The 21,438-nt window shown below is 39.9% G+C and overlaps 2 protein-coding genes across 2 annotated transcripts; one reads left to right on the top strand and one right to left on the bottom strand.

Annotated features, from left to right (window-relative positions):
- Positions 1-1,117: 1,117 nt before the first annotated feature.
- arpc4 (actin related protein 2/3 complex, subunit 4) lies at positions 1,118-5,856 on the top strand. Its single transcript, XM_040028733.1, has 6 exons — positions 1,118-1,251; positions 3,590-3,708; positions 3,812-3,923; positions 4,038-4,133; positions 5,042-5,212; positions 5,308-5,856. The coding sequence occupies exons 1-6, from the start codon at positions 1,249-1,251 to the stop codon at positions 5,311-5,313; spliced, it is 507 nt and encodes a 168-aa protein (XP_039884667.1). The 5' UTR covers positions 1,118-1,248; the 3' UTR covers positions 5,314-5,856.
- Positions 5,857-5,901: 45 nt separating this feature from the next.
- Positions 5,902-15,352, bottom strand: pfkfb4b (6-phosphofructo-2-kinase/fructose-2,6-biphosphatase 4b). Its single transcript, XM_040028728.1, is given in 15 exon segments — positions 5,902-6,941; positions 9,540-9,604; positions 9,895-9,957; positions 10,066-10,150; positions 10,152-10,196; positions 10,298-10,402; positions 10,498-10,644; positions 10,744-10,951; positions 11,352-11,473; positions 11,971-12,027; positions 12,118-12,192; positions 12,290-12,356; positions 12,657-12,753; positions 12,835-12,951; positions 14,252-15,352. Coding segments are annotated over 15 exon segments (1,425 nt in total). The 5' UTR covers positions 14,364-15,352; the 3' UTR covers positions 5,902-6,881.
- Positions 15,353-21,438: the final 6,086 nt, after the last annotated feature.

Genomic DNA, 21,438 nt, shown 5'->3' with positions numbered 1-21,438 from the left:
TTTCTGCAGTGTTTTATTCTATACAATTCAAGCACTTCTCACATCCACAGCCACTTTAGAATCACCAATTAACCTAAAAAGCATGTCTTTGGACTGTGGGAGGAAGCTGGTACAGGCACAGTGAGCACATGCAAACTCCACACAAGTAATATTGCCACCACCTGTGAATTGTGATGGATAGTGAGATGGATGGGCTACTACGTCACTTACGTTCTCACTTTTTAGTGGCAGATGTGGCCACTTGGGATAAATTCACTTCTGGCAAAAGACCCAATTCACACACCTACGGTCATTTTAGAGTTGAACATTAGCCTAATCCCACACATGTCTTTGGACTGTATGCAGTTACCTGGAAAGAATACTGAAACTCAACAGAGAAAGGCTCTAGGCCCTTCTTGTTATGAGTATTACCAGAACTCTCAAACTCTGAAAAAATAGAATTGGAAAGGAATCAAATGAGCATCTGGTATTCTTGTTCTGCTTTCCAGGCAAAGCAAGAATACCGGAAAAAGCAGTAATACCCGCAGGCTCTTCAGGCGTTACTGACAACTGCAAAAGCTGCATTCCAGTTAGGTAAGCAATTATAGCTGCTTTACTGGAATGACTTACCATTTAAGGAAACTAAAATACTAGCTGGGATTAAATTCTAATTTGTCAAAGGTTTGACAGCGTTTCTAGTAGATAATGGCAGATGGTGTGAGCATAAATTGAGGGAATTTAGGATTTGAACAAACAGCTTGTAGTACAAGGGGTCATATATAGACAGAGAACCGGAAGGGGCATGTATGGAGGTGTGGTCCCACTCCTGAAGATATATCATCTCCATTTCCATTTCACATTACGGTGCATTATAATGTTGGTAGACGTCAATTAGCTATAACAGACACTCACGTTGCTTTCCTTTTTAACGTAATAGTTTCGATATACATGAAAACCTGAAAGGTGTGGTTTGTTGTGTTAACTAATTATCGTGGAATGTTGTTTGCAAATTGATGATGATGATTATTCTCAAGTCATGACAAACAGCTCATGATACACTTCTACATAAGTAATGCTACACTTCCTTTATAAATTATAAGTATTATTATCGATACTGGTATCAGCCATACTGGCCCCGTATTTGCTTGGTTACAGATCGACAGTATCATCACAGCGGCGGCAGCAGCGGATAATTTCCGGAATATTCACAGAAGAGACTCCGTTAGTGCAGCTACTTCCGCCTTTAGCCGCCTCTCCTGACACTGAGAAATGGTAAGAGAAATTAGACATATGTGCTTATGAAACGACATAGCTGAATTCGGCGTACATATTCGGCGTTGTGGGTTTTGGGTTTGTAGCCGTTCGTTAACGGAAAATGCACCCATAAACAGATTTTGGTACTCCCCATTTGTGACACTTAGAGTAGCTAGGTGACCGGGATTGCTAACAGGCTAATTTTAGTCAGCTAGTTTTCTTGCTAAAAGAAAAGGCAGATTGCTGTTTGGTTATAGTTCATGCTGATGGTGTGAACAGATAGGTCCTTACTCTGTAGTAATATTAATTGTTAAATAGCGTACAGTGCTGTCTGCGGTGTTGAAAAGGGAGGGTTGCATCTGGCGAGCTGGTTGTCACAGCTGACCTGATGATATGTTTGATAAGGAGAGATTTAGGGTGGAGGTGCTGCACCCTCTGGAGCTTATGTAAAAAAAAAAATACTCTATTGCTAAGCCATGTTGCATGTTTGAATAAAAGCTTTTAACATTTTTATTTGTCTTACTAACTTTTGTAGGGCATGTGGCAACACTCACCGAACACTTTATTAGGCACACTTTGCTAGTACGTTTTGCTTCAGGTGTGCCTTGAATGTTAATAGCACAGATTGAACAAGGTGCATTCATCACAGATTTTGGGCCATGTTGGCACGGTGGCATCACACAGTTGCTGCAGGTTTGTTGATTGCATGTTCTTGATCCAAGCCTACTATTACACCGCATCAGAAAGGTGCTCTACTGGATTCATATCTGATCGCTCATCATGTTCACAAAACCAGTTTGAGATGTTTTGAGCTAGGAAACATGGTGTCTTATCCTGCTCGAAGCAGTCATCAGAAGATTGGTACACTGTATACAACAATACCTGGGTACTCTGTGGGATTTAAATGGTGCTCAGTTGGTGACAAGAGAATATTCTCATGCCATCACACCACCAATGACACCAGGCTGGATGGATCCATGCTCTCATGTAGTTTACCTCAAATGTTGATGTTACCATCTGACTGTTGAAACTGTCAGCAGCAATTGAGACTGATCAGACCGGTAAAGCTTTTCCAGACCAGGTTTTTTGTGTTGTTGGTTTGTTTTTGTTTTTTTTGAGTTGTTGCCTTCCTGTTAGCTTGAAGCACTGTGGCCAGTCACCTGACCTGTGGCATCAGCAAAGCATTTTCACCCAGAGAACTGCGGCTCACTGTATATTTCTCTTTTTTGGACCACTTTCTGTAAACCCTAGAGATGGATGTGTGGGGAAATCTCAGTCAGTCAGCAGTTTCTGAAATACTCACTTAAAACCTCCTTTCTTCCCCACTCAGATGCTCAGTTTGAACTTGAGCAAATTGCTTGACCAGGTCTACATGACTAAATGCACTGAGTTGCTGCCATGGGACTTGCTAATTAAATATTTCCATTAACAAGGAGCTAAACAGGTGTACCTAATAAAGTGACCAATGAGTGTATGCTGCATTGTGATATTGATGACTTTGATTTATGCATGTGATCAGAGGATGAAGTGAACAAAGTCATTACCAGTTTTTGGCAGTTAAAAAAATATACAATATAAAATCTCATTATGGGCTAACTCGCCAACTGAAAATCCTACTTTGGTTTTCAACTGGGTTTAGATCTGGTGAGTGCAAATGCCATAACATATGACTCATATCATTTTTAATACTGAGTAAACAATTGAGCCCTTTCATGCTCTTTGGATGGAGCCACAGTCATCCCCGAAAACCCCGACCATGTTAGGAATGTTTTCTTGGTGTACACATACATATGGTTGAAGATGACTCGCTTGACCACATCCATTCTAATCTCTCACAATTTATTTCTAATAAGGGGTGAAATGCTCATTAACCCTACTATAACATCTGTCTGTCACATCACATTGTCAGTTAACTACAGGAAGTTGCTAAATTGCAGTTGCTGACAACTTCCTTTTGGGGATATTTTTACAGTAGATTTAAATAAATCTCCTGTCGTCCATGTGCCAAAAATGAATCAGTGTCACTCAGAGCTACCTGCGTTACAACAGCTGCATGTATTATGTTGGTTTCCCCCTTATTGCTTGAGATTTTATATATCTTTTACACCAGCATCAGTAGTGGGTTTCTTGGTGGTTTCTTTCTCCTGTTATGGATACCTTTATCTTGGTGTTAATGACAGGACTGTATTTTGACTTGACATACCTTTTGAACATAAGCAAGTATTGCAAGCAGGATAAATTGTATGAAACACTCATGACCTCTCATTGTCCAGTCACACTTGGCTGTACCTGGGAATAGACAGACATGGTTAAGAAAATATTTTCTTGTTTTTTTTTCTTTGATTTTCACTCTCAGACAGCAACGTTGCGCCCGTATCTCAACGCTGTGCGTGCCACACTGCAGGCCGCCCTCTGCCTGGAGAATTTCTCCTCGCAAGTGGTGGAGAGACACAACAAGCCAGAGGTGGAAGTGAGGTGAGCCTAGCAACAGCGTAAAACTTGAAGGAGTTTAACGTCACAGTGCCTACGGACCTATAGTGTTTATAGTCTGTGTGTGTGTTTCTCTGGTTCTTTTTAGGAGCAGTAAAGAGTTGCTCCTCCAGCCTGTAATCATCAGCCGTAATGACAAGGAGAAGGTTTTGATCGAAGGCTCCATCAACTCTGTCAGAGTCAGCATCGCTGTCAAGCAGGTGAGTGCAGACCCTGACTTAGACCAGATGTTAGTAATTAACACACTCATGTAAACGTCACAGCTGTTTATAATGCCCATTATTATTTTTAATTAATTAACAAATTTGTTCTAGGCCGATGAGATTGAGAAGATTCTGTGCCACAAGTTCATGCGCTTTATGATGATGAGAGCAGAGAACTTCTTCATCCTGAGGAGGAAACCAGTGGAGGTAAGTGGCCTTGGAAAATGCATCAGTCACACTTAGATGGTTCCTATTAGAGGTGTTGGGCATTTTGTTGCCATTGACAATAATTATAATATTTTAAAAAATGAAAAAACTGTTTTAAATTCTGCAGCTTTCTACACATATTTTATTATAATTCATTTGCCAAAAGAAACCAAAGACAACGTCAAATTTAACCTGCATAGTTATTATTGTTATTATTACTAATAATGATATTATCATCAGTACATACAGTACATCAGTATTGTTTAGTCAGAGGATTTTAGTCAGTTGGTAGGTGGTTGCTGGGCAACATTGTGCCATTATGTCATTCATAATTTTGTGTATATAAATGAGATGTTAGTATTGTGAAATTAAACTGATGCAATGCCTATAACATGTTATAGGTGCATAAATGCCACAAATGGGTCATTTTGCACATGATAAATGTGCAAAAATACAAAAAATCGTATGATAGGTCATTGCACAGACTGTCCTGTAATTATGAAAGATAATGTTTTCTTAATTTACTGTGAACTTTCCTGTCATTTAATTGTTTATCTTTTCGTTAAGTATTTTTATGTAGTATGTAAGGGGTGGGCAGTGTTCAAGAGGAAAATTAAAAATAAAAACTTTTATGAACTTTCAAGTGTCATAAACATTATTAAACACAAAAACTTTATATAGTTATGTAGGTAGCGACATGTTCTTAAAAGTTGTTTTAGGTTAAAATAGCAGCTGCCCTTTTACCTCCAGTGTTTTCCACAAATAAAAGATAAAGTTTAGTTGCAAATAACAAGCTCATTGATTCAAGTATTGAGAGTTATATTAGTTTTTGAACTCAACAGCATTCAGTTCAAGTGAATGTGGTGATGAGATCATCGTTAACATTACTGTTCTCTTTAATTTCACAGGGCTATGACATCAGCTTTCTCATCACCAATTTCCACACAGAACAGATGTACAAGCACAAGCTAGTGGACTTTGTCATTCATTTCATGGAGGAAATTGACAAGGAGATTAGTGAAATGAAGCTGTCTGTCAACGCCAGGGCTCGCATCGTCGCTGAGGAGTTCCTCAAAAATGTGAGTTTCAGTAATTCTTTCACGTGCAAAACTTTAAATAAAGATGCCCAAGAGTTAAAATATGATTTTCATTGCTTTTTGTTCTTCTGTTGCAGTTCTGAGAACTCGGAAACTCGGAAAAATGCATTCCTTTTGCAATCTTGGCCGTCACTGTGGAGCGTTCACATCAGAGGAGACAAACTATGATCAGCCAATAAAAGCTGAGCTACATAAGACGTACAGTAATGATGTACAGGCCAATGAGCTTTTAGCCTTTAAACTTAAATTCCCTCTGTGCTCAGAAATGTTGGTGGTTGTACATAATGAAGATTTACGCGCGAAACATTCATTTCTGCCTTGAACATAACGAGTCAGGGCAGGTCCTTAAAAAGAGTTATCAATATTCATGAGAACAGGCTAATATGGATCTTTTTTTTTTTTTCCAGATAATTTAATTTTTTTAAATATATAGACAATATATATACTATATGCATATTAATTTCCTTTTACTGTTTTGTTACAACAGACTTCAACCCATGAATGCAATCAATTGGATAATGATTCTTGCTGTAGTTCACAAGTACACAGACGAGTCTGTCGTTTATGAAACAAGAATACATTTGCTGGCAATGAAGACGAATAAAAAAACCCCAGTCTGCTTTGTATTTTCTGTGATTTCTGTTCAGTCTTTAAACACAACTCCAGTTTTCTTTACAAGAAACATTTAAATTTATTGAGGTCTAACAGCTGGAAACACAAAAGGCATATTGGGTTATTTTTCCCCCAGTATAGTAATATAAGCCATTACCCCACAAAAAGTATAATACACACGTTTTTACACACAAATTTAACAAACATGCACCTACAGTTTTCACAGTTTTATGTTATACTCTTTTTCATTTGTGAAGGTTGGAGTGATTTAAAATGCTTTATGTAACAGCCTTTGAACGTTTAGTCTTATATACAAATAGCTTTGTATATAAGATTACAACAATGGAAGTGCTTCATTTCGTATTTTTAGCATATCAGCTTACGTTTTTGAGAAAACACGCTGCATGCATTTAATATCTCAACCCCCAGAATGTTTTTTCAGGAGGGGGGGGTTGCTCGCTATTAAATCTCTGGAATGATTTCATTTATAACACAGAGAGCGGTCACGGCACGTTTTTCCATTTAGTTAAAAAAAAAAAAAAAAAAACGTTAACAGCCAAGAAAAGGAAAACACTTAAAAAGCAATTTGTGATTAGTGTCCTCCATCTTTTTCTGGTGTTGTTTTTTTTCCTTCTCTTTCTTCATATAAAAACACCTTCAGAAACGAACAACGGGCCCATATGGCAGTATACACAATGCCCACTATACAGTAAATATTAATATAATCATGGAAGACAATGATTAAAGTTAATATTTTTGCACCTTTAACAAGGTTCACATATAACAAAAATCACATCTGCCTTTTGTTGCCCTCCCCCAAAGAGAGTCAAGCTCTTTGCGATTAAAATAAATGTATAAAATGGAGGACATTTAGTGAAAGTGCTTTACAGTGAGAGTGTAAAAAGATGTCTCTGAGACAGGCAAAAAGCTGCCTCATTCAGCAGCTGAGCAGCACCGTGAAGGCTGTTCAGAAATCCTAAAAAAAAAAAAAAAAAAAACAGTCAGATGAGGTCTCGGCTGGAACAGGAAGTGGAGGAGTTTAGAAGTGAGCAGGGACTGTCTGCAGAGCGTCTTCAGTGCTGCGCTGCACATTCACATTCTGGAAGAGGGACGAGAGGAAAAAACTGAGTTACATTTAGTTTTACATTAATTCACTTGTTCATTAATTACCTGATTTCCATATTCAGTATAAGAATGAGCCATTGTCTCATGAGGTGGTACTAGCAGACCTTGTGAGTGCAGCTACAGTGATTCTTAATGATGACATTTAAAAAACAAAAAAAATCTGTTTAAACTGTTGATTTCAAATAATTAAAACATATTCCAGAGGCCTTTAGCGGTACGAAAGTCGAACAGATTTTTAATGTGTGTTAAAAGGGCATTACAGAAGCTAGCATTTAATTTTCAAGTATTGATACACAGCTTAATTATTGATAACTTATTCCGTTTCACACTCGAGCACGACTGATGTCAGATTTGTTAATACTGATATTTGGTTATTTAAAAACCTAATATTCATATACACTGACAGATACTTTTGTAATGTGTAGTTATTTATTCAGCCCGGCTACTCAGATCCGCTGGTTGTTATTTGTGGCCTTCCAAATGTGTGTTGCTAACAGGGAAGCTGCATGGAGAAACCATGCATAAATTATACCACAGCAACACTCAATTTACATTTTTCAGCTGTTATAAACATCAGTGTTAACACATCGCCAAACGGCTAATATCAGCCGCTGATCAGACATCTACCCACACCCCACTGACATGTATGACTTGAAGTCAGTTTTCTGCGTTAAGTGTAATCACTTTGTGTAATTTAGCTTTGACAAAATAAACACTTTGACCAAAAAGAGTAGTGTGAGAAACAAACGTATTTATTTTTATCTAGATTTTTATGTGTACAATGTGCAAGACTCAACACAGTTGAGAAGAAATGATGTTACATTCAATTAAATCAGTCTTTTTGTATCCAGCAGCAAGTTAACATTAATGCTGATTTTTTGTAAAACAACTTATTGGTTCTATTGGAGGTTTGACATGTTCACTTTGGTAGCACAGACACAAAGCCTAGATCGCAATAGTGAAACTGAATCATTTTAGAAGCAGCAACAATGTTGAGATTTAAAGCAACAGTCTCCATCACATAGTTAAGAAAACAAGCTACATTATGCATAAAATACACGTCTATAAATAATGAATGTAAATACAAATCAGCCACAATCAGAAATAAATAAATTTTTTTGAAATGCCATTAAAACAACTTAAAAACACTGATGGAGTGCCCCTGTTATTTTTCCTCATTGTGTTCACACATATGCTACATATTTAAACTTAAGACAATAACACAGGATGGGTCGACTTCAGTCAGTGAGACCACTGCAGTAAACAGAATCAATGCTGAGGTGTACGAGTTCACTTGTGTTCAGTAAAATTACACATCAACCAGAACTGAAAACATCATGTGCTGAGAAAGTAGATTTAAAACAAAGTTAAAAATGTACTTCACAGCATAAAACGTGCAATTTCGGTTCTTTTTTTTTTTTTTTTGACTAGCATACATATACCCTTTACTCACTCTGACACTATCAACCACCTGCCTAACTCCAAACACAACGTCTCACACAACCACAATCTAACACAAAGCTATTGGTACATGTTCATGAGCGCACACATTTAGTTATCCTAAAACAGCCATCTGAGCATGCAGCTCTTACTCAGATGGCAAACCTGAGGAAAAAAATCAAAGTCATAGCTGATGAGAAAAGAGGTAGAAATGTCAATAATAAGCGACTTCAGTTGTTTTGATTGCTGTCAGGGATCACTGGAGGACGGACAGTGAACGTGTGACTGAAAGTTTACAATCGCTGTGTGAAGAAGAAACAGACGGATTAGTACGGACTGCTAGGCCTGCTCAGGAGTGAGAGCTACAGTAAATGTTGGAATAGGTGTTGTGCCTCTCGAGAGACCAAAGGTCTGTAATACGAAACAGGACTGGTTAACCCTGGGTTTTCTCTACTACGAAGGTGGTTCACTTCTTACCGGAATACATCCTCCTGAGAACCAAGGAAAAATTCCTCTTCCCACTGAAGTTTTGGAGCTAAAAGCAGAGATATCAATGGAAAGCCCAGGATGTCCTCTGTTTACTACGTCAGGATTTATTAGCATAGCTCAAATAAATCAAAAGATATAGACCAAAAACAAATATCCTTTACAGAGGACATAAATGAATAGGCTGGTTCTCAGCAGGATATCGCCACGGTAACCTGTGCTCTGAGATTAGATATCAGCAGATACAAAATTACAGCCTACTGACAAATCAACTCTCTGGATTCTCTATTCAGATCCCTCAGACCCCTGTTTGTACTGTGAAATGAGCATCAGCAATACATACAGACACAAATTTATTCTAAACCCTAAAACCTTATACTGAATCTGCACACAGACTAACCCAAACTTTAAATTCTATTTTTATATGAATTCTTTTCTCTAAAGAGTGTGAAACACCACTGAGTCTGCAGCTTAGAGAATCTAAACATTTGTAATAATGTTGCCTGAGTATTATTTGTTTCGTTGAATATTATTTGTTGTCATGGTTCCTATGTATACAGTGTGAGGGAGCCTCCTGACTGAGTTGTGGGTCACAGGGTAAAAATGCAGTGAGGTCAAAGGTCTGAGTGCTGCTGGTGACACCTACCTCTGGTCTGTCTCTTTGTGTGTTTACAGCATCCACGCTTAAACAGAAAGACTCCACTTCACATCCTGCGTAAGAGCAAACAGTAGTTACTTATAATACAGAAATGTTCCTTTTTAAATATACTAAATAAATATAATATTATGTTCACGCCCACTGGCAAGCCATTTTTAATATCTCAGGTGTTTTATTTTGATAAACATTTTCACAATATTTATCTTAAAGTTTACATCTAACTGCTTTTGATACAAGTTAATACAAGCTGAAATTTTGTTTCCAATGATACAACAAGAATAGAATTTAAGGACTCATGCATAACTGTGAACGTGTTAGAAGCTTTTTAATTTACAGAACTTACCGTAAGCCACTGGTGTCAACTTCAGTACTGTGTGCAAAGGGCACTTAAGATAAGGCAACTCATCTGTGGTGACAGAAAGTTATAGTAAGTTTCAGGGTCAGACTTTAAAAAGCATACTCTGATGGTAAAGTAAAAAAAAACTTCAAACTGCCTACTTTGAGTCCTTCTTACCTGCAGTCTTGTCCAGGAAATATGCAAGAAGACAGCGCAAGACTGCCTGGTGACAAATCACCAAAACGTTCTCCTGTCTCTCCAAGCTCCATGATCACAGGCTCCAGCCGCTGAACCAGGTCTTCATATGACTGAATGAGATTCGCAGATCAGTCACACTCAACTGTTTTTAAAACTCAAACAACCAAAAAAAACAACTAAAAAATCCTTAGAAAATAAGTTTTATGCTCACCTCTCCTTTCGGATAGCGGTACCGGTATTTGTCTTGGTCTCTCAGGGCAAACTCCAGAGGGTAACGCTCTTGGATTTCCTCGTACATCATCTCCTCACACACGCCCTGTGGAAAGAGAGGAGGAAACATGTTCAGCATTTACGCAAATGTTTCCACAGAGGCTTTTGCACAGAAGTAAGGAAAACTTGAAGTGGACATACAGCGTCGATTTCATTGAGAGATTTCCACTGTTCGTACGACACTCCAAGGATCTCCGCGGTCTGGATTGTCCTCTTCATCTGGCTCGTCCACACTTTAAGATTTTTGATGTTTTGCTCCTGGAGGAAATTCCTCAGACGTTTGGCAAACTGGACAGCAAGAGAGCACCACAGAAGGATGCATTAGATCAACTCGGTGATTTGAAACATATGTGCTGCCATATTTTCTCTACATGCACAGACACTGACCTCTTTTCCTCTGTCAGACAAGCCCGAGTCTCCTCCGATGCGTCCTTTGATGTTGAGGTCGCTCTCACCGTGGCGACAGAGGTAGATGGAGCGCGGTGTGATGTGGATGTTCATCAAGTAGTAGACAATTCGGCTTTGGACGTGGTCAACGACACGGTTCACCAGGTAACGACGGCCCACGTCCATTATCTTTATGTAGGACAGATCCCTGAAACGAGACGCTCTGTTAATCACCTGTGAGCTTGAACTGATTTCATCCACTCTACTGATGGGTCACACTGTGAGAGGGTAGGGCTATCCTAAAATTTGACCCTCTCATGTAACTGCAGCCATGACCTAACTAGCAGATGTGCAGCTGATAAAGACAGAAACCCGCTCCATTGTGAAAAGAAGCAAAACAAGCCTAGATACAAGATGGAGGTAAAATGTGCAAAATGCAAAAAAATTAAATAAATCTAGCTCCATTTGTTTTCATGACTGAAAGAAGAACTGCATCCCTGTGTCAGAGCCTACTGTTCAACATCTACATACATCAAACCTAATGTTTAATTCATGTTGCAAGAAATCCAGCTGAAAATCCAGCGCTTTCATGTTTTGTATGTCGTCACCTGTCGAGAACCTCATCCAGAGGCTGGTAGGATGACTCATAACACTTTATTCTCTTCATGAAATCCTTGATGGCCTCATCTGAGTTGCAGTCAATGTAGTCTGGGTTTCCCAGCTTAACTTGCTACAAAGAGGAAACACAAGGAGAGGATGTGAGCAGATGAAACAAGGAAGGGGAAGTTTGCTGCCTCATGCTGACTCTCTCTGTCTTGGTCTGCAACGTCAGTGAAGTCCTTTGTAATTAGTTTAAAGTCTAAGCTTGGTTCAAGACTCATTCGCAACAACTAAACAACCATTCAGACGAGCATCCTTGTTTTCTGAGTCCCATCCACACCTCGATCATGATGTGTGTTTTCAAAAACACCAAGACAGCAGCACTCTAAAAAGCTCAACACGAAGCTTCAAAACTGGACTTCACTAACCAACTGGTGACGCTACAGCAGCTACATCCATCTTTCATATAAAGTCTATGTCTGCAACTCAGTTCTGATGAATTTTAAAGCTAAATTTTTTCTTGATTTTTATTTTGGACTCAGCAGCCAATGTTTGGGGAAGTATATCAGAAATTTTAAAAGTCCTGTTTTGATTCTACTGGATTCAATGAAAGGAGACAAAGCTTACCACTATATTTTGGGCAATGACCTCTGGGTCTTCACACACAGACTCCACGAAAAATACCTGAAATGACAAGAAAATACAGCCAACTTTGAGCTCGCCAATCCAAATTTTAAAAAAGAAAACGAGAGTACCATCTTGCTTTAAACATACCCTGTATCCATTCTGCTCAGCAAACATGATGATGGTCCTTCTTCTGTCTCTTGTTGTATTAGTGGCATCAAAGACCTGAAACAACATGGAAAAACAAGCGTTATGCAGCCGTTCTATATGCTTCTGTGTTCTAGGATTACAGCAGACGTCAGGGACAGAATCAAGGACTCACCGCAACCTGTCCTCCTTCGACGCTCAGGAACTGCCGTACATCATTAAGAGCTGACAAAGCGCACTGACTGTGGAAAGACACGAGAGATTTTTACATTTCAGATTTGTACTGGGATTATTCTAGGTCTTTGTTGCATTCTTTTTTACATCGTGAAAGAAAAATGTATTATTTTATACATGAAACCAAGCTGTAGCGGTTAATCCATGTGCCAACAATAGCTGAAAGCTACCAGGTTTTCAATCTGACCGATCAACCCAGCAGGTAATTTCACAGCTGAGCTCTCCTCTCTTCAACACATGGGTGAAGTCTGGTGGAATGGTTGGAATGAAACTTTGCATGACATCCAGAAAACCATGTGCAGACTCACCGTCTGATTTTTAGGCCTTCTTCATTGTCTGGACGGAAAAACTCAAAGGATTTGTAGATTTTCAGGCACTCCCTCCGGTACTGGCCAACATTGAACTCTGTTGAGAGACGGCTGTCATGTTTACACAGAGCAATGTTGGTTGTCACTTTATGCATGATTTTAAGGAAGTGGCTCCTACCTTTCGTTGGCACGCCTATCCAGTTTAAGTAGCGTGTGAGCTTCTTTGAAATGTAGGTTTTCCCTCGGGCTGGAAGTCCAACTGTCACAATGAGGGTCGGGCAGTTTGTCATGCACACTGACAGAGACGGAGAGACAAAAGAAACTAAATTTGAAAGCTTTTCACGTATTTAATATGGTGATCAACAATAATTCACACTAATTAGTCTTGAGGGCTTTTTTGGAGAAAAAAAAACCCTTTTTGTAACAGTTATATGCACTGCTACAGAATAAAGATGAGGTAAAACAATGAGACTGCTTAAAAATGCAAGCCACGTGCTTCAGACTAAAATCCTTCATGTGCATTTTATATTCGCTGGGCTCTATGAGAGCTGGGGGCCAGCTCCGACATGTCTGAGACAGGCCGAGATCAAGAAAAAATGACAATTAAAAGTGCAGCTAAAAACAAGGCTGTGAGGAGCACATAAATTCAGACAGCAGAACAGAAGCCTACATGTTTCCTTAATAGCTAACCAGCAGCACATGCTGATTAATTAGATGGAAAAATGCCAGGTTTGTGCTCTGCAGTCCCAACAACTCAGACTTGGCTGAAATTCAGCTGGACCACCACAAAGGTCTGCTTGTTACAGCCCCAAACAAGTGTTTAAATTAAAGACTTAAACTAGCGATTTCCGTTTTTCTTCTGTTACTAATTACTTTTTTGCTGTTATTTGTTTGTATAGTAAAAAAACCCCAACAAAAACAAACCTGCTTATGCAAAAAAAGAAACATCCATAGGAATATCTTGAAGTACTAAGACACTCCCACACATCAAATACATTTGAAGTTAAGGAAATTTAGACTGATTTCTAAGGAGACTCATGCAGCATAATATTATTACATGGTCACTGATAAGATAACGTGTGTTATGCCAAAACGGGACTAGACTAGCTATAGCTTTTTTTTTTTTTTTTTTTTTAACTAAAACTAAAAACAGCTCTGGGGAAGGCAGACAATGACTCAGCAAAAAAAAAAAAAAAAAAAGTGAGAGAAAAATCAGACACAAAACCAAGCACCCGGCTCACATTACAGGACAGCTGCCCAGTGTTACACCTACAAGACAAACTAACATAAGGCACGTTGGCTATAAGCAGTAGACCTGTGTAATCGGATGCTAAACTGATTCAGAATCCCACTCCCTGCATGTGATGTCAGGAGAAATATGGACCAGACAAGATGCGCCTGATGCAACATTACCGAGCACGCAACATCTCAACCAGCCGTGCGTAATGTGATAAGTTCAAGCACAAATCTGACCATTAAACGTGCAAAACAGAACAAAAATGAGAGAGACCAGAGACGAGATCATAACCACAGATGAGCGAAATCGCATCTCCGACACACATCCTTTGCGCACTTGACGACCTGCTGCATCTTACCGCGTCTATGAGCGATATGGCCGTTTTTGCACGGCATCCAGATCTTCCTGAGCGGGTTCTGGGTGAGCTCCCGCGGGTAACCCTCCACCATAAACTCTTGATTGTCTATCATCCTGGTTGTTGGGTCATTTACGTTACCCTCCTGAAAACAAACTGAGGCGGTGGGCTTCAGCCTGGCACTGAAATTCTGCAGGGGGGTAGATGTTATATATCAGCTGAGGAACAGCAGTTTCCCCATTACCGTAAGGACTGGATACTGAGGGCAACGGAAAGCGAGGGAGGGAAGAAAACAAAATGTCCCGGTACAGGTTGTAACGATACTTCAGTCGTCTTTTCCCCCATGTCAGCGTGAATTAATGTATTTACATATTTCACGTGACAGTATTATCCCAGGTGCTTACATAAAAACTCCCACCATGACTTTACGTATGGAAGTCTGATTAAGAGCCCCAACTGAGTTTGAAGAATTCAAATGCAATTGTGATAATAACAGACAAAATACTCCAAAGACATTATAATGTTTACCCAAATAATACTCAATCAAGCAAATACTCAATTCACTCCAGGGTCATATAAAGTTCAATGCTTTTGTTGACCATTTTGTGTTTTAAAGTCTTGTGAAGCATTTTTCTTAGCGTCTTGTGTTGAAAATATCACAAGCATCCAACATCTGTAAAATAAATAAATGAATAAATAAAAATAAAAATCCACGAAAACGCGACTGTTTACAAGTTACCGTAATAACTCGTGAACTACGTACGTAAGATTCCAAGACGCTAAGTGAAAAACAAGTTTTAGGCGTTCACATGAAGCACACATGGGCAGTGAATGCAGCAAGAAATTGAGCCAATCAGAAATGGAACGAGAGGCCCAGCAGCCAATAGCAGAGGCGCATGGGCAGGAAAGAAGGGCATGCGGACTAGTGGGAGCTCAGCTCAACATCATCGTGAAAACCATGGAAGCCTCAGCTTTACACGACCCAGTCACGGGCCTCACTGATCACACATGCTTCATGTGGCAAAAGTTGCCAGCAAAGTAAGATACAGCAGAAACTCCCGTCTGATAGATGTAAATATTTTTTTAAACAAAAAATGAAACCGGTTAATAAACACGAATATAGTGTATAGTATAGTATTAAGTATAGTGTTTGACAAATTATAGTAGTTTATTTTTACTGTTATATAAAATGATATAAGAAAAGCCTAGGGGTTTCTGAATAAAAACGATAAAAAACAAAATAAAAAGCGGGGAGAATAACAATACTATCCTCATTTTTACTTTTTAAACACACGTTTACAAATAGCTTTACAGTCTGTCAAAAAACATGTATTTACCACCCCAACATATAGTACATAAACACGATTCAAGCATAAGTGATTACTTAGCCAAAAGTAACAGGCCAGCGAATTAAAGAAATGGTAACCTGTGAAAAACGAGTTCTCAACAGTCGTTTTAAACAAAACATTGATTCAGCCAAACTGATATAAAGAGGAAGGCTTTTCCAAAGTTTAAGCCCCACAACTTCGAAAGTGTAGTCGCCTCTGGATTTAAAATAAGAGCGTGAAAGAGTTAAACAAGAGAGGCCTACGGTTGGAATAAGGCCTTAGCAGCTGTACGTATTTAGGCAGGAGCCTGGCTTTTTACTGAGTGACAGTAAAGACTGAGCTTGACAAGAATGAGCTTGAAGACAGGAAAATAATTCCAAGATTAGCTGAGGATTTGATGTTTCTGGCCAATGCGTTGACCGACCTCAGTAAAACAGAGTCGAACACAAGCACCTCAGTTTTGCCAGACAATTTAAAGCCATCAATTAAGTGGTGAAACAGTCACTGAGGTAGGATTCGCAGCTGAGCTGTGTAACATTACCATAGCTACAGTAAGAAATACCACAAAAGGCACTAAGTAGATGGCCCGGGGTAACATATACAGCAACAGTCCAATACTCATATGTCCACTTCAGCTCAGTGCTAACACAGAGACAGACATTATTGTGTTATACTGAAAAATAAGTGTGTTGCCTTAAAAACACAAATACTTTAAAAAGCTACAGCAATTATGTAACAATGTAACAAATTCCTGTTCAAATAGGATAAGTTTATATTCTCATCAGATCGAAGTCATCACCTAAAATGCATCTAAACCAAGAGCTCGGGTCTGAGGAGGATAACTTACATGGACATGGACCAACACATCGTCACATTTCTCTCTGTTTCTCAAAAAAAGGGCAGATTAATTTTCTGTTAGGTAGGTGTGAATCAGTTATTTGCTCCCACTTGTAGTAAAGTCTACCATGCATCATAAATAAACTGAAAATAAGTTGGGTAAAAGTCAAAGTCAGAAGCCACAATGTGCTTGCTTGACAGTTTTTATGTCTCAAACAATAAATGGGAACCTGTGAGAAAATGCAGACGGCAGCACAAACCTGCAGAGGCAGGAAAAGATCAATCCTGCAGCCCCAGATTAAACTCAGTGACAAATTTAGATGAACAGAAGACTCAAATTGCACTTTTAAGTAATAAGTGAGTCATGTCAGTTCAACAACATCCTGTAATCATCGTTTATCCTCAATGCTGACAAGCCCAAACATAATACCAAGGTTCTGACACCAGAGGGCGCTGTGTTTCACCAAAGCAGGCCCTACAATGAGGACAAATCTGTAAGGAGACGTTTATAGTGTCACCAGAGGTCATTAGGCAAAAGGTCAGCAGGCAGGAGTGTCTGAGAGCAGTCAGCATGTCAGCAGCACTAATCCCATCAGCCTTTCACTTCAGGGCTTCAGGAAATCAACAGACATGCTCAAACATTTGGCTTTCTAAGCAAATAAAAGCACTCAAGCATGCATGCTACAGCCTAGGGAGGCTTTTAGGAACAGTAAAAGTTATTCTTGGAAAGTTTGTGTCAGTTTAATCTGTTGAATGGCACAAACAACACAAGTGGCATATCTGATAAATGTAAATTCTAAATGAATAACAAATACATAATGTCCAGTAACGACTATATAAATTAGTCTTTAAATTCATCCTGCTAAAATACAGCATCTAATGACCTGCAATGACCCGAGACATTTGACCTTTTCAATATAATCCTTAACAAACTCTTTGTATGTATGTATGAATATTTGGTATATGTACAAGTTCTAAGTCTACTCCTCTGCTTTCATAATTTCTTCCACAAAAAACATCTCAGAAAATCTCTAAGTGAAAAGTATCTGGATTTGAAACTCTGTTCATGTGGGCTGCAGACGAGAGCAGATGGCAGTCCTGTTTCTGGGCCACTATGATCCTACTTTCCCTAAATATAGGCTTTGACCCGCAGCATCATTTAGAAGAATATGTAACAGATTCCAATCTAATGTGGGCCAAAGTTCACCCCGAATTTACACAACCAGTGCCAAACAGCAGCCTTTATAACCCATATTTCACGTGGATTGCTTTGGTTTGAGAACACTTTCTTTCTGTCTTCTTGCTCGAAGCAGCTTGTTTGAGATGGCTTTGAAATCTGTTAAATACACATGAAACCGTCCTGCAAACCGAATATGATCCAAATTAAGAGTGATGGAATAAAGATGACCTGGCCCATTTTCAATCCCTGCGGCTGAGGCATTCCCTGATTTCTTTCCTCCCTCAGATAGACTCCAACACCACCATCTTTGGACTTGCTGGGTAGTCGTTGTTCTGCTCTGTAGCTCATGGTGAGCTTGCAGGTTCTGGTTAGAGTTTCCCCTCCTGCACCAACACAACAAGGACTGTTATAAATATCTGCAGTCCAACACAGTGGAGTCTGAGTCGGTCTGCAGGCAGATGCACTGGAGGGGTAGCTCAAGGTTATCAAGTACCACCATGACAATAAGGAAAAGCTGATTGGGAGTAACAGACATTTTAAAAATACAAAACACTCATATTTAGCACCTTGAAATGTTGACGACCACTGAGGAGTTACCTTATGTCGCTGGATGTGTGTTGTGCATCAAGCATCATACAGAAGAAAAATTATGTTCACTCCATAACCGAATATCATTGTAGGCCCGGTTATTTTACCTCTACACATCAGGACCTCGCTTCCTGCTGACCATGTAAAAAACACGCATTCATTAGAGAACATGACATTGTAGATGAAATTGATCCCAGGCTGTCCCAATGGTTTCACTGTTTAAGAGGTAAGCTGGAAATTCTCAGTGACCATTATCAAATTCCTGTTCGGGTACTTTTACTCAGTGTTTGCCCTTGTTTTTCTGGCTCATTTTAGACTGTAGGAAATTGGCAACAAGATAATCCTAAAAAGACATCTGACTCATCTGAAAGGGTTTGTCTACACTGCTGAGTGATAATGCCTGAAGCTGTCAAGCTATTAAAAGTCTGTGGTCTTGTCTGCTTTATTAAGCATTTGATTCCATTTTGACTCCGATAAAGGACTGAAAAATCACACGAAATGTTGCTCACAATTTCCTGTGTTCAAGGTGATTGAAATTCCTTTTCAATCACATTTAAGCCAGCAAAAATCAGCAAATCTTCACAGCAGAGAAGCTAAAAATAGAGCCCTTTTACTGTTTCTGCTTTTCGAATATGCTGCCAATGTGCTGCTTTTGTCAATTAACACAGATTAAAAGAGTAATATTTTTGTAACTAATCTGTATGAATGGTGTGACCCAGAATCATTTTGTCGGTTCATACTTAATTAAATAGTGTGGAGAACAAACAGAGGAGACGTTTCATCCGGGGGTGATTAACAAAGACCAAGTAAGGCACAACAAAAACACCTCCAACGACCTTGAGGTTTAATTCTCCCACATGCAAAAACAGCAGCTAGATTAGAGCACCGTGGAGCTGCACACTCAGTGCATAAACATGACACAGCCTCAGCCTGCATCAAGCCTTCGCTGCAAGTCTGTGTGAGCGGGTGAACTTTCACCTAGATATAGAGCAGACGGAGAGAGGGAGGGCAGGAGGGAGAGGGAAGTGCAGGGAGAGTGAGACCAAGCCTTTAAGAAGGGACTAGAGGGATTTAGAGCCACAATCTGGAGGATATGAAAATGTCCAAATATAAAGATTTTTTTATGGTATTTTATTACAGAGAGAAGGATGGTGAAAGAAGGCGGTCTTATTGCAGCGTCTGAGGCAACCTCTGAGCCCCGGAGATAAATATCCTGCGGGAGTTACAGCTATTGTGGCTAAACATAATGATATAATCTGTTAAGACTCTGCTGCACATGCTGGAACATATTCCTAGCCAATCTGCAGTTATAACCACATATTGGTGCTCATGACTAAGCCAACTCAGTGCCTTTCCAACCCTCCACTCCGAGTAGCAGTGATTATTGTTAAACAGCAAGGGCAGCTTAATATGCACATCAGCTGCCATCGCCACACTAAACAGCCCCCTCAGTATAAACAGATCAGCTGCACACAGATAGACTGACTCCAGTATGATTTTCCTGTTTTTCTGCCCAGCCCCACCTCTCTCTGTGTACTCTGTGTCTATGCATAATAAGGACAGCCAGTGAAGCACGTCTCCTCACCAGTGCAGCCTGAGCTCTGCTCATCCCTCGTACACCTGCCACAGCAGCTCAGCCTGCACACATTTAAACCTCCGTGACCACAGCTGCGAAAAAGAACAGCAGGAAATCTGTGTACCTGCCTGCATGGTGTCTTATGCAACGTTAAACAGACTCATCGGGATACATGACTAATAGAATTACATAAGAGCCTGTTCCTATAATAAATATAAACGTTGTATTATATGGGACATGGCATTAGAACTAGGCCAAGTGCCGCTGTTATGCACAAGTGCAAACGAGTAATGGAGGAACAAGAACAGCAAGCAGAAGTAAACAGAGTAGTAAGCAGTGACTGACAAAACCTGAGCGTCTGTTTAGACTTTGAAATCTCTTTTAGTCCTTGTGCACCATCCCCTGCTGCACAGCACGTGTTAATAAAATGACTTCACAGGAGGTGCTTTTGGAAATCATCGAGTTACTGCTAATAAAGATCCACACGTCTCTGAGACCCTGGTGTAACAGCAAGAGTGAAGTTTTCTTATAACTGGTTAATGGATTACAAACTTATGAAGCCACGTGGGAGAGGACAAAGCTACCCGGAGGTCATAGTGAATGCAAGAAGAGCCAGAAGTTCTCCTTTTACCAGTATGCTCATAATTATCTCCTAACCATCAACTTTTTCAAGTTTGAGCAGTGCCAGATCAACGGCCAGCTCCAGAAATGTATCAGATATTCCCGAATCACATCCCAGGCAGTAATAGGGATGAGTCTGGGGCGTGATGTTTGACACATAACTACTATGACCCTGTGATAACAGTGTTTACAAGTCTCTGCTCTCCTTCCCATGGCTGTCAGCTGCGTGCAGCTAGCTAAGCAACAGCTGCAGCCACTCTGCAGGAAGCTGCTGCCAAAGCGCTTAAAAAGTAACAAAAATCCATTATTTACTGCAACACATCTGAAAGCAGTCGTCTTTTACATATTTCCTAGGCTTGCCCCGCAGTCTGCCTCTCTCGTTTGCACGGCAGAAAGCGCTGACAGCTCCGGAGCAAGCCTACGTGACACACACTTGTTTACTTCATCCGTCCGTTAGCCCAGCTGCTCGAGTACAGCACACTCTGTACTCCGTGCCAGCGAAGACTCGCGGCAACGTCACGTACAAAGGAGCAAATAACGAAAAATAAAAGACAGGACTCAGCGTCCTACCTGGCCTCTCCTGCGCGTTTCGTAGAGTGTAGGAGCCTCTCATGATCCCCGTTTTAAAAGCCTCTTTTTCCAAGCTTGGTGAGCGCAGTACGCTTAGAGCAGCTCGGCCACTCAAATGAATGAAGCGACTCAGTCTGCGGGAGCGTGCGCACACCCACCTCTCTGCGTTAGCGCTCATCCACTTTCATCCCCACCTCTCCACGAAAAAAGACTTCTAAGAATGCCTTAACCCCATTTCATTTTCTTCTTTTGAGATTTAGAAATATAGTATCATGGGGGAGCCGGGGGGTCATTAGAAACACCGCTTCACATTGGTTTAAATATCTGTTTGCATGAGGTTATTCCCAAATCTCCTTTTTTAAAACATTGGTCCACAAATAGCACATGAAAAGCATCTAAAACAAAAAGTTAAGATCACTGGAAAGAACAGAGGGGGTTTTACCTTTGCGATTGACTGAATTACTTACCACACTCACCTGTTTGTCGACTT

This window comes from Simochromis diagramma, unplaced genomic scaffold (assembly GCF_900408965.1).
Source record: "Simochromis diagramma unplaced genomic scaffold, fSimDia1.1 OVJJ01000483.1, whole genome shotgun sequence".
Lineage (NCBI taxonomy): Eukaryota > Metazoa > Chordata > Actinopteri > Cichliformes > Cichlidae > Simochromis > Simochromis diagramma.
This window is presented reverse-complemented; position numbering and strand designations above follow the sequence as displayed.